The following is a 14,904-nucleotide window of genomic DNA, read 5'->3' as shown; positions in this document are numbered from 1 at the left end:
TTTTTTTAAGTTTATTTTTGAAAGAGAGAGAGAGAGAGAGAGAGAGACGGAGGCAGAGAGACAGGGAGACAGAATCTGAAGCAGGCTCCAGGTTTTGAGCTGTCAGCATGGAACATGACATAGGGCTTGAGCTCACAAACCATAATATCATGACCTGAGCTGAAGTCAGATGCTTAACTGACTGAGTGACCCATGAGCCTCAAGAAAATGTGCTTTAATAAGACCCATTTAAATTGAATACCACTGTTTCTATAATTCATTACTTATTCTGACTAGATTCTTTGCAATAAATAAAATTATACTTAAAATGTTAAATTTCTAAGTAAAATAGGATTTAGTGAACAATGTTTAAAAGTTTGAGGAAAAAAATGACTATTAGTATTTCTCTGGTAGCCACATAACTAGGCTTGGCTAAGATTTTAAATCTTAGACTTGATTCACTTAAAATGATCAAAACGATCAAACGACACTCAATAAAGACAAGAGATGGAATTAGAGGAGAGGTCATTTGGCAAGCTACACATGTAAATCTGAAAGGGAAATGATGAATGCTTACTTGGGAAAGATGGAATTTTATTACCTTTTCAGTCTCCAACGTTTTATTTTCAAATATGAAAGAGATGCAATTTCTAACAACTTCCAATCTCTGTGCACTGTTGAAAACTGTTGTCACCTTATCCATTATGGAGACTAATAGAGGAATATAAAGACAACACAAACAAATTAAACCTCTTTGGCAACTACAAAAGCAAGAGGAATATTAGTATTTACAGTTTATATGACTATAACTATTTACATGACCAACATTTAGAATTTATTCTTTTCCCTGGTTACATGGCATTGGAGGTATTCCATTTTATTACTCTGATTACATATTTAGGTTTTGAAGTGTCAGGCTAGTCAAAGGCTTATAGAGGATAATATCACAGGATAGCTTCCAAAGATAAACTGAACTATTATGCAAATTAATTGATACTGCACAGTACAATTGTATAAGCAAAAGTAAATATCTATTTTTTTAAGTTTATTTATTTTGAGAGCGTGCCAATGGGGGAGGGGCAGAGAGGGAGGGAGAAACAGAATCCTAGGCAGGCTCCATGCAGCCAGTGCACAGAGCCTGACACAGCAATTGAACCCACACCAAATGCCCCAATTTTTAACTTGAATTGTAAACAAACCGATAAAGTTTGGAGTACAGTATCATGAAAAAAGTAGCTAACATTTATATATGAGAGGACTACTAACAAAAAAAGAAGCTGATATTTCTAAGATATTACCAAAGGAAAACTACATATGACAAAAAAATCAGATTCTACAAATCTGGGTAGAGGGGAACTGAAAAGACACCACACAAAAAGAGAAATGATTATGGCCCAAGAATTACTATATGAACTTGGGAGTAACTTTTTACTCCTATGAACTACGTACCAGTCACCTTTACCATAAGATTGAATAATTCTAGTCTAATACACTGGAAACCATCAAAACCCCAGAGGAGAAAGCAGGGAACAACAATCTCTTTGATCTCAGCTGCAGCAATTTCTTGCTTGACACATCTCCAAATGCAAGGGGATTAAAAGCAAAAATGAACTACTGGGACCTCATCAAGATAAAAATCTTCTGCACTGCAAAGGGAACAATTGACAAAACGAAAAGGCAACTGACAGAATGGGAAAAGATATTTGCAAATAACATATTGGATAAAGGGTTAGTATCCAAAATGTATAAAGAACTTACCAAACTCAACACCTAAAAAACAAATAATCCAGTGAAGAAATGGGCAGAAGATATGAATAGACACTTTTCCAAAGAAGACATCCAGATGGCCAACAGACACATTAAAAGATGCTCAATGTCACTCATCATCAGGGAAATACAAATCAAAACCACGCTGAGATACTACCTCACGCCAGTCAGAGTGGCTAAAATGAACAACTCAGGAAACTACAGATTCTGGCGAGGATGTAGAGAAATGGGAGCCCTCTTGTACTGTTGGTGGGAATGCAAACTGGTGCAGCCACTCTGGAAAACAGTGCGGAGGTTCCTCAAAACATTAAAAATAGAACTACCCTATGACCCAGCAATAGCACTACTAGGAATTTATCCGAGGGATACAGGAGTGCTGATGCATAGGGGTACCTGTACCCCAACGTTTATAGCAGCACTATCAACAATAGCCAAATTATGGAAAGAGCCTAAATGTCCATCAACTGATGAATGGATAAAGAAGATGTGGTTTATATATACAATGGAATACCACTTGGCAATGAGAAAGAATGAAATCATGCCATTTGCAGCAATGTGGATGGAACTGGAAGGTATTATGCTGAGTAAAATAAGTCAGTCAGAGAAGGGCAGATACCATGTTTTCACTCATGTGGAACTTGAGAAACTTAACAGAAGACCGGGGAAAGGGAAGGGAGAAAAATAATTACAGAGAGGGAGGGAGGCAAACCATAAGAGACTCTTAAATACAGAGAACAAACTAAGGGTGGATTGGGGGGTTGGGGAGAGGGGAAAATGGGTTATGGACATTGAGGAGGGCATTTGTTGGGATGAGCACTGGGTGTTGTATATAAGCGATGAACCATGGGAATCTACCCCAAAAACCAAGATACTTGGTGTGTACAAGTATCTTTACACACTTTACACACTGTATGTTAACCATTTTGACAATAAATTATATTAAAAAAAATCTAGTCTAATACATAGGCTAAAATTACTTAAAATAAATTTACCTTATGAAAAGAATATTAGAAGGATATAAACCAAAGTAGTATTAGTTAAGAATGTTAATTTCACAAAGTACTGTATCATTGGTACAAATGACGTAGTAGCAATCATTCTTAAGCCAAAAAGAAAGACCCCTTATATATTTTTTCTTTTTATTTATTTGAGTGTAGTTAGTTTCCGGTGTACAATTTAGTGATTTGACAAGTTTATACATTATGCTTTGTTTCCAAGTGTAGCTACCATCTGTTCCATTACACTGCTATTACAATACCAAAGTTCCATTACACTGCTATTACAATACCAAAGTTCCTTATGCTGTGCCTCTTATTCCTGTGACTTATTCATTCCAAAACTGGAAGCCTGTATCTCCTGTTCCCATTCACCTATTTTTCCCAACTCTCCCCACTTCCCTGGCAACCATCAGTTTGTTCTCTACATTTATAGGTCTGATACGGTTTTTTGTTTAAGAGCCCTTATATTTTATGGTTGCTCTTAGAATCTAAAGGCATAATCCCTTTACTTCCCCTCATACTTAAGAAGAAAGACTATCGTATCTTACTTATTAGCATCCCTTTCATTTCATCAATACAAAATCTTTTATCTTTCAAATCATTTTTTAAACTTTTTTTTGCAATAATTTTAAGCTCACCAAAAGTTACAAAATAGTATGGAGAAGATTCATGCATTCCTCAGTCAGCTTTTCCCATTGGTGACATCTTGCCTAACTAGAATGTATTATCAGAATCAGGAAATCAATTGGCACCATATAATAGACAATAAAACTCAAATTTTACTAGTTTTTTTTCAATTCATTTTTAATCATATGACACTGATATTCTTCATGACCATGATGGTTAAATAGATTATTACACATGACTCTTCTATGAAATGCTCATTCTTAAGTGTGTGCTCTGGTGCTTCCCACACATGTAGGTCAGTGGAATAGACTGAAATAGAAATTGTTAAGTAGGAAACTTCTTAGAGTCTCCAAATAATACCACATACTTTATTGAGCAACATCTTTAAGCTGTGTTTATAAACTTTTAATTCTAAAATCTCTTCAGCAACATTTTAAATTTTCTTTAGGACAAGCCATTAAAACATCCCACGTTTTCTGATAATAAGTCTGTTACCATGTGGGAATTATTGTTTTCCTTTGAGACTATGACTTAGTTCACTCAGAGAAGAAAGCTCTTCACTTGGAGTTACTGATACTTCAGACTGGCCAAACCCCCAGTTGTGGCGTTCTAATACTAGCTTTCTAACGTCTGATAACAACTCTGGTTTGTGGGCACTTGATTCCCAGGGTTTCCTTTGTAAGGCTTTGACTTACCAATGCTAGTTCTGGCTCCCCTGAGGAATAGCTCGAAACTAATTAACCTCTCACAATGTGAATGCCTCCTAAGGTGACAGCAATTTTACACTCATGAAATGAGTATCATGTAAAATGAAACTTTCATACTGTTTAATTTTAGTACAAGGGAAATCCCGACTCTTATCAACTCAAATGAACCAGAAAGTTGGACAGAGGCCCCTGCATTCATTCATTCGTTCGTTCATTCAGATTTTACATGCAGGGCCAAATACTGAGTCATGTGTACCTCTCTCACTGATTACAGTGATATACTCCACATGCATCTAAAGAATGAATTTGATGTGGATTAAAAATGAAGAGAGTAAAGAGATCAAATGAGGATAATATTGAGACAGTTAAGGCTACAATTAAAGCAAATTAAACTTTATCAAACTTCATGTGGGTATTTAAAGAAAGAACTTGGTGTGCCTGGGTGGCTCAGTCAGTAAAGTGTCTGACTTTGGCTCAGGTCATGGTCTCACAGTGTGTGAGTTAGAGCCCTGCATCAGGCTTTCCGCTCTGAGCTCGGAGCCCACTTCCAATCCTCTGTCTCCCTCTCTCTCTGTCCCTACCCCACTTGTGCTTTTTCTTTCCCTCTCTCTCAAAAGTAAATAAACATTAAAGAAAGAACTCAACTAGCTTATGATTATTAAAATAACCTGACTAATCCCTTCAAAAGGTAATTATTCACCCTAATGTGTCTACCTTCTCCCTCTTCTTCTCTATGTGAAAGTTCAATCAACACTTGAGTAAAAGGTATTCTTAGGAAAATAATGGCAAATTAACATTACTAAATAAATAAATAATAAAAGTAGCATTAATATTACTATATATGTAATATAACATTAATGTTAACAATGTGTAATTATTAAGCTTACTATGTAAATATACAATGACTATACGGTTATTCATTGATAATAAAACCACACTTACTTCCAGGTATGATAGAACAGTCTGTAGCAAACTAAAATTCCTACAGGAACAATTATAAAAGTCAGATAAAATGCAAAACGATCTATTTAAATGTAACAGATTGCTACAGAAGCACGAGGACTAGAGGACCTAAAATTCCAGAGAAGGAGAAAAAAGTTGGAGAGGTGAGTTAACACACACATCCAAATTTTCCCTAGGCGATCTACCAATTTTGGGTACAGACAGAAGACTACTGAGAATCCAGGCTTGAATCTGGCATATGGCTAGGCTGACCAAAAGTTTCTGGTGAAAGCTGAACTGGCAAAAGTAGATGTGTGTCATGGTCTGCAGGTAAACCTCTAAAAGATCAATAAGCAAATGTATAAATAAAAAGTTAACAGAGATAAATTATGGAATAAGAAAAATAGTTTATTAATCCAAAAGAAAGCAAGAAAGCAGGGGAAACATAAAACAGGAAGATTAAACAGAAAAAAAACAACCAGTAAACTACATTAAGGCCATTACTATATCAGTAATTATATTTACATAAAGATAAATAGTATATTAAGTAATATAAGTAATATACTAAGATAGACTGGCTAAAAAAAAAAAAAAAACCCACCACATGCTGTTTACAAGACGTATACATTTTTTTTATGTTTATTTGTTTTGAGAGAGAGAGAGAGAGGGTGAGCAGGGGGAGGGTCAGAGAGAGAGAGGGAGACACAAAATCTGAAGCAGGCTCCAGGCTCTGAGCTGCCAGCACAGAACCCAACGTGGAGCTCAAACCCACAAGCTGAAGTGACCTGAGCTGAAGTCAGACACTCAACTGACTGAGCCACCCAGGTGCCCCTATAAGAGGCATATATTAAACATAAAGCCCTAGAAAATTTGAAAATAAAAGGATAAAAAAAGATAAACCATACAAACACTAAGCAAAGGAAAGCTGGCATAGCTATATAAATATCAAAGTATACTTTAAGGCAAGAAGTATTACTAGACACAAAGAGGAACATTTCATAATGATAAAGGGATCAATCACCAGGTTGCTATGATATATCAAATATATGTGGATCCAACAAATCATCTCCAAAATATATGAAGGAAAATATGGATAGAATTGAAATGAGAAATAGGTAAATTCTACTATTATCCTAGGAGACTATAACACATTTCCCTCAACAGCTGAAGAAGAAGAGATAAAAATCAGTAAAGAAAGACAACCCACAGAATGGGAAAAAATATTTGCAAATTACATATCTGATAAGGGACTTGTATACAAAATATATACAGAACTCTTATGAATCAATAATAAAGAGACCAGTAGCCCATTTAAAAATGGACAAAGGATCTAAATACACATTTCTCCAAAGAAGATATAAAGAATGGTAAATAAGTAGATGAAAAGATGCTCTATAACATCAGTGTATATAGAGAAATCAGAATGCCCCATACATTGCTAATGGGAATGTAAAATGGTGCAGCTGTTTTGGAAAACAGTCTGGCAGTTTCTAAAACTATTAAACATAGACTTACCATATGACCCAGAAATTCCACACCTAGTGATATACCTGAAAGAACTGAAAACATATATCCATACAAAAACTTACACATGAATGCTCACAGCAGCATTCTGAAAACAGTAGTCAAAAAGTAGTCAAAAGTAGGCAAAAGTAGAAACAACCCAACAACCCACCTGTTGGTGAATGGACAACAAAACATAAATATATATACTTACATATACATATAGATATACATATACATATACACACATACATGTATACATATATGTATATATCCATACGATGGAATATTATTCAGGTATAAAAAGCAATGAAGTACTGTTACATGCTACATGGATGAACCTTGAAAATATTATGCTAGATGAAGTCAGTTACAAAAGATCATATACTGTATAATTCCATTTATATAAAATGTCCAGAATAGGTAAATCTATAAAGATATAAAGATTATTGCCTAACGGTAGAGAGGAATGGTTTTGGTGGAAAATGGGGAGTGACTACTAATGGGTATGGGTATTTCTATTTGGCATAATGAAAACAATCTGATATTATGTAGTGAAAATGGTTGCACAACTCTGTGGATATGCTAAAAACCACTGAATGGTGCACTTACTGAGTTTTATGGTGTGTGAAATATAACTCAATATAGCTGTTTTTTAAAAAGAGAAGATTCTATAGTATAGCAGTTACATTAATGGTTACTGTTTGTGAGAGACAGTGAATGGAACAGTGTTTCTGGGTGTTAACAATGCTCTAATTCTGGTTATACAAGTTTGTTTACTTTGTAAAAATTCGTCAAGTGGCACACTTTCATTTTTGTGTCTTCTATCTTGATAAAAGGTTTACTTTTAAAACAAACAAAGAGACAGATACATACCAACAGGTGGACCTGCTGGCACAACACATTTCTTTTCCACTCGTGAAGCAGGAGGCGCATTCTGGTTCTTAGCAAGATTTTCCTGTATTAATTCCTGTACCCGAGTTTCATTAATTTTTGGGAAAGGCAGAATATGAACTCGCAAGTGGGATCCTTCTGTTGGGCGTGGAACTTTCTGGAATGCCATATGAGGGTTAGGATTCTCCTGCAGTATCAAACAGGTAAAATTAGTCAGAAGTTGAAATACCAATGGAAGATTGCCAGGCAGAGAGTGGGAGCTCAAAGGGACAAAAACTGAAGTCAGACAGATGAGTGATTATATATACATTCAGATACATGCCATAAAAGAGAGTACCAGAATCTTCTTAGGGGATCTATCAGCAGCATCTGATAATATAGCTGATCACTCAAACTCCTTTTCTATGAATACTTTCTCCATGTGGTTTCTAGGTCTTCTTGCTATATCTTTGTCTATTTTTTTATCTGCCTAATCTCTTAACTATGTAAAAACACCAGGGCTCAGACTTTGGGTCTCTTTTCTATCTACACTTATTTCCTTGGGGACAACTTCCATTCTCAATATTTCAACCATAAAAACACCAATGATCCATAAATTCTTTCCTCCAACTGAGCTTTCTCCTGAACGCCATATACGTATATTCAACTGCCTGCGCAGAGTATTTCCATTTGGATTTAAAATAACTTCTTGAGTCACCTGGGTGGCTCAGTCGGTTAAGCATCTGCCTTCGGCTCAGGTCATGATCTCATGGTTCGTGAGTTCAAGCCCCATATGGGGCTTTGCAATGACAGTGCAGAGCCTGCTTGGGATTCTCTCTCCCTCTCTCTCCGCCCTTCCCCTGCTTGTGCTCTCTCCCTCTCTCTCTGAGTGAATAAACTTAAAAAATTAAAAAAAAAATAACTTCTTAAATAGACGTCCAAATGGCGCAATTACTCTTCCCCTCCTCCAAATCTGCTTTCTATAGTCTTCTCCACTTCAGTAAATGGCATATTTATTTTTCCTCTCAGGTGAAATGCTTAGCTATCTGTAATGCCTTTCTCCAACACTCAATCATCCATTCCTCTGCAAACTTTTTGGACTTTGCCTTTCAAATATGTTCCTAATCTGACCATTTTTCAACAACCCTAAGGTTCAAGGCAACATCTCTATATTACCACAGAACAACAGTCTCCTGACTGGTCTCTCTGCTTCCATCCTCATTCCCTCCCTCCCTCTATTCTTAATACTGCAGACAGAGTGATCTAGTTAAAAGTATGTCAAACTATCACCTCAATACTCTGTTCATTCAAGTAGCTCTTTATTTTACTCAGAGTAAAATCCAAAGTTCCTAAAATAATTTACAAGGCCCCACAAGATCTGGCTTTCCTATAGGACTGTCCTGCTACTGTTTTCCTTCATTCTGCTCTAGCTATCCAGGCCTTCTTGTTCCAGCCTCAAGGCCTTTGCACTTAACTGTTACTTCTGCCTATCCCCCTACAATTTCAACAGCATCCTTTATTCCTTCCTGCATTTCTTTGCTCAAATGCTACCTTTCTTGCCCACCTTATCTAAAGTTATACCAATACACTCCCTATCCCTCTTATTATATTTTCCTCTTTAGCACTTACCATCTTCTCACATATTATAAATTTTATTTAACTTGCTTATTGTCTACCCTTCTCTTACTAAAATGAAGCTCCGTGAGGGCCAACATTTCAGCCAATCAGAAAAATATTCTTTGCCCTCTGCTGTATACCTGTTGCATCTAGAAACTGCCTGGCACATAGCAGGCACCCTAAACTACTTCCCACTATTTCATAATAAGTGGGACACAATGTTGAACGCATACTAGGACTGCAATAATTGAAGTAAATATATCAGCTAATATTTTCATAGATCCTTAGGGCTGGCATAAATTTTTATCTAGCCACCCAGTTAAGGAGGATTATATTTCAAACACCACAGGTAGAATGGAATTCATCTTTTAATAACGTTCTCTAGGGAAAGATGTTTTACTGCCATTCTTAGACCAATTCTAGCATTTATTATCCTTTGCAACCAGAAAATTCCCTTTTCTTCTTGAACCTGTTATTTGTGTTGTAGATTAAGCTCAATACTACCCTATACTTTCTCCAGACAGTTAAAATGGATATCTGTCATCATCTACTAGAGCTACTCCCCACAATTCTTTATGGTTATATGGTCCAGACCCAGATAAAGAAAAGGTTCAGCCATGGCAGATGACATAGGTAGCATATCTCAGCAACACAATAATAATTAATACTCTTTTAAGTGTAAAAAAGCCCGAGTTCTAGTTTTTGTTCGACTCATGTGTGACGCTGGGAAAATAACTTTGCCTGAGGGACATCTTACAAGGTTCCTGAGAAGGTGAAATTAGTTATAAAATTTGTTCTTGCCAAAGTAACCCTTATATGCACTTTGCACTTTGTGTTTTCCCTTTGCATTGTTAGCAAAGGCAGGGGAAAATATATAAATAAATTCCTATGCCAAGTCTTCATGATCACCACTTTCTAAACTATATGCTGAAAAAATTGTTCTAAAATTATGCTTGGATTAACACCAACATCACTGGTCTATAGTTTCTGCAACTGTCCTTTTCAAAAGTAGTATGCTTGTTTTTGTTTTTCTGTTTTTTAGTCACAATGTCTAAGATATCTTCTCAAAGTTACAAATATCAATTTTCTAAAACTCACTGGCAGATTTTTTTTTTCAGGCTGGAAAGGTAATTCATGTGGATTTTGAGGTCAGAATCAGAATCATTTATGTACAGTCTTCATTACTTCTGTTTCTATTTATACTTATTTTATTTATAATAAAATAAAAACTTAAAATATATTTTCCATGATGTAAATAATATTCATTGTAACAAATTTTAAAACATGGAAAAATAGAATTAAAAAATACATCTTCTTAGTTATCTTTCCTAACTATATTTTATCTTTCTCTTACTATATATTCTTTTATCTTGTTCCGAAAATGACTTAAGGTCATTTAGAAAAATAAAGATACACATATTATTTCTACTTAAAATCCTGCAATGTATAAGTTCATCCTAAACCTTATATGGAAGAATAAAGATACAAAAATAGTCAAGGCAATTCTGAAGAAGATTAAGTGGAGAAGTCAAAGTTCCAAGATCTCAAAACTTACCTAAGCCTATAATAATAAATCTAGTATGGCAACTGGTATTAGTGAAGGGTTAAAAAGGCTAATGGAATAAAGGCCCAGAAACAGGACTCTGTGTAAAAACGTGATAGAGACAGGTGACACTACGATTCACAGGGAATGGTTGGACAATTCAATGAGACAGGTAGTATAACAAAGTATTTTTAGTGCCTGGTCTGTGATGCCAGACCTTCTGGGTTAAATTCCAGCTTAGCCACTTATTGGTAGTGTGACCTGGTACGGTGTCAATTCACTCACCACTTGTGTTTTAGTTTCCTCACCTGTAATCTAGATAATGGTACAGTACCTACTTCATAAGGTTCTTGAGAGGACAAAATGAGTTGTTACAGGAAAACTTTTAGTGCCTGTGTGCACTCACGTGTGCACACACATACACACTTTCCCAGAAAATATGAAAGCTGTTTTCTAAAAATTTAGAGTACATTCATGTAAAAAATATTTATTCACTGCATATTCTATAGCATGACACCATACCTCTAAAACTCAAACCATGTCTTTCTCCCACGAATCCCATCATATCACCAGCTACTTACATTTTAACAACAACAACAAAAATCATAGTCAATAAGAGTTAAAACAGAAATAACTTATTAAAGAAAAGATATTGCTATTAGTCACCAGTAGTGTTATTCTTCTCATAAGCAATATGAAATATTATAAACCAAATCTATAGAATTAAGATTAAAAAGCATTTTTAATCATTTTAAAACAAAGCTCAAAGATGAGGCTATCCTGCAGTTGTATAGACATTATACATAAAATTCATATTATGGGATAAAGTTACAAATTATAACATATTCAATTGTGTTCAGAAGATGCAAAAAAGGCTCATGCCTGTGAATCAAAGTGCTTGTTTTTTCTGGATGCTGTGTCTGTATACTGCTGCCCTCTAACGGGCACTGTGGTAAATATAAAGAAATACATTTGCTACTTTACACCCAATTTGGTCACATAATGGCTTTCAAGAAGACAGAAGAAATGAGAGGAAATTTAAGGCTCACTGAACTCTGCATATTCTTAGAAACATCTGCTCTTACTTGGAACTTCAGCTGCATTTGGACTGTTCCCTTGAAGATTACTGAGCTCATTAAAAACCGCAGCCTAATTTTGTTGTTGAATATCCTTGTGGAAACAAGGAAATTCATTATTTTCAATAGAAGAAAGAAGCTGCCAAATTTTCATCTTTGATTGCAGAGAAATGCAAATATAAATTAATTACCAAGAATTCAGGCCACTAAACACTATGGTGAACATGGTAACAATTTTGTTCAAGGCAGCCAAGATGAACTGCCCACAAAAGCCAGCAAAATGCACTATTGTTTAGAGGGAATTTTAAAATTAGATAATGGTTTTCAAGAAATGGGCTCTGTAATCCTGCTTTGAGAATGTATGATAGTAATGGGAGGTACAATGATTTTCTCAGACTTGAAAAAATGACACACATACCATCTGGTCTGGAAACATGGATTTTTCTTTTTTTTTTTTTTGGCAAGCGAAATGAGAATATGCCTAGGGCTTATGGAAAACAAGGCTGAGAATGCACTTCGAATAAAAGCAAAGCAAGCAAAATAAAACAAAAAGCCCCAAACCCTACTGGAAATACAAAGTAGGCAACATTGGGGAAAACAATTTCTTCCTACACATTGGTCTCAGCAGTGAATGACAAATCGATGTGACCTTGTTGGTGGCTACCAAGTTTCCCATATTAATTTAGGTATTTAATAATTATTTAATGTGCACCAATTATTATAGAGCCATGTGGGAGAGCAAGTTACACAAAACCTTCCGAACACAGCTGAAATCAATACTATCACTGGACTAAATCATTAAACACTGACAAAATATAACTGGACTTTTTAGGGTTGCCTAGTTATGCATACAATATTGATGAAAGGAAACATTCTCAACTTTCCATCCTCACAGGACTTTCAATGATCACCCAGATGAATTAAAGCTGCATCCTTAACACAAATAAGTTTGGTGTATGACTTTAATAACTAATATGCTGATTCCCCTAATCCAGGGTTTCTGTACCATGGCAATTTTAACATTTTGAGCTAGATATTTCTTTGTTTGGATGGGGAAGTAGTGGGTGTCTTGTAAATTTGTAAATTGTAAGATGTTTAGAAGCATCCCTAGCATCTGCCTACCAGATGCCACTAGGACACCCTCCTCAGCTGTGACAAACAGAAATGTCTCCAGATGTTGCCAAATTTCTGGAAGGGAGGGGTTACCCCTGCTGAGAACCCCTGCTCTAATTCATAATTCTAGATGGAGGTTTCATATTCTAGGACAAGTACTCTTTTCACAAGTGCCAAGAGAGGACGCATCAACTAGGTAAGAGACCCATACTTTCGCTCACCTGCTGACATGCAAATTAAAACTATAAGATACCACCGCATACTTATGAGAATGGCTAAAAACAAAATAAGACCAAACAAACAAACAAACCTGAGGATACAAATGTTGGTAAAGATGCAGAACAAATGTAACTCATATATGTCTGGTGGGAATGCAAAATGGTATAGACTTTTGGGAAAATAGTCTGGCAGTTTATTATAAAGTTTACATTTTGTTACCATATATCCCAGCATCCTACTTCTAAATATTTACCCAAGAGAAGTGAAAATTTATGTTCACACAAAACCTGTGCAAATGTTCTAGTGGTTTTGTTCATAACTGCCACAATTGCCCTTCAGTTGGTTAATAGATAAACAGAAGTTTGAGGCATCCATGCAATGGACTACTACTCAACAATGAAAAGGAATAAACAACTGATCTATGCAGCATAAAGGAATCTGAAATGCAGTATGCTAAGTGAAAGAAACCAAATTCAAAAAGCTACATACTGACATTACAAAAAAGGCAAAAACTAAAGAGACAGAAAACAGATCAGTTATTAAGAGTTTGAGGTGGTACGAGGAAGTGATTATAACAAGGAAAGGAATTTAGGGGGGTTGTCAAAAATGTTCTGTCCTTATTGTAGTGGTGATGGATTATACAGCTTCATTCATTTGTTAATATCTACAGTACATTTTGATGTTTTTTTTAATATTTATTTTTGAGACAGAGCATGAGCAGGGGAGGGGCAGAGAGAGAGGGACACAGAATCTGAAGCAGGCTCCAGGCTCTGAGCTGTCAGCACAGAGCCCAATGCAGAGCTTGAACTCACGGACTGTGAGATCATGACCTGAGCCGAAGTTGGATGCTTAACCAACTGAGCCACCCAGGCGCCCCTAGAGTACATTTTAAAAAAGGTATATATTACTACATGTAAATTATCTCACAGTAAATGTGACTTAAAAATGAACAAATAGATCAGATAAGATAAGGGAGAAGTCTGATTTTTATGCTTTGGGGATCTCATTTCATCACAATAATCTAAGTAAGCTGTTTATGTTTTGACTTTTTAAGACTAAAGATGATCACAGTATTTTACATCCTTCCTATAACAACAACAAAATCCTTTTATTCACAGTTGGCAAAGAGATAATAACATCAGTGTAGGTTTAATTTGGATGGTAGTGAAATTAACTTTATGTTGAAATGTAAAGGGTATAGACTTTATGTGATTTATAATGGATATTCCTGTATTTGGACTTTGTTCTCCCATTAGGATTTTAATACCTAGTCACTGCAATGCTAGGCAATGAAACATCCATGAGGCACAAATAGAAATCTCATATTATTCTATAAGAAGGTCCAAGTTTTCTCATTTTTCCTTTAACTTTTAAGAAAACTATCAAACAAATTACACAGTCTAGCAAATATTTATATACCATTACAGATGCAAAACAAATTAGATAAACTGCACTATGTAAAACAGTAAAATACATATCCAACTGATACCTTGATGCCTTGGAATGGAGGTTTTCTAAATTTCTTGTCTTGGCCTATCTTAACATTCTCATTTTGTGTACAGTCAGTGGTCCTTTATTAGTATATATGAGAATCACAGAGATAGAGCCAGTAAGTAGATAAATGTGCTGTCATATAGACATGGAAGATTCTGAAAGCCAAAGTGAGCAGACCCAGATCCAGTATTATCAATTGGGAATGGAAAGAAAAGCTGTATAGTGAATGGCCAATAATCTTCATGGTATAAACCTTGCCAATGCTTAAACAATTTGTCTCTAATGGAGTTATTCCCTTCCTTCTCCTTCATGTCTCCTTCCCATTCCTGTCCTCTACGTAAGTCACCAAATTATTTCCTTAATTATTTAAGAAGCTCCAGAAAGTTAAAAGAGCACCCAAACACTGTTACAATCCATCCTACTCACGTCTCCTCATATTCTCACAC

At 35.6% G+C, this 14,904-nt stretch overlaps 1 protein-coding gene across 2 annotated transcripts in view; it reads right to left on the bottom strand.

The window, feature by feature from the left end:
- SBF2 (SET binding factor 2) overlaps positions 1 to 14,904 on the bottom strand; it is a 479,646-nt gene that overhangs the window by 181,648 nt on the left and 283,094 nt on the right. For both annotated transcript variants that reach the window (XM_027073170.2, XM_027073171.2), the window contains exons 14-15: positions 7,400 to 7,604; positions 581 to 690 (exon numbers count right to left, since the gene is read on the bottom strand). In XM_027073170.2, the coding sequence (XP_026928971.1) occupies positions 581 to 690; positions 7,400 to 7,604 (315 nt within the window). The remainder of the gene's footprint in view (positions 1 to 580; positions 691 to 7,399; positions 7,605 to 14,904) is intronic.

Source organism: Acinonyx jubatus, chromosome D1 (assembly GCF_027475565.1).
Source record: "Acinonyx jubatus isolate Ajub_Pintada_27869175 chromosome D1, VMU_Ajub_asm_v1.0, whole genome shotgun sequence".
NCBI lineage: Eukaryota > Metazoa > Chordata > Mammalia > Carnivora > Felidae > Acinonyx > Acinonyx jubatus.
The sequence above is the reverse complement of the archived record's forward strand: the minus strand, read 5'-3'. Positions and strand labels throughout refer to the sequence as shown.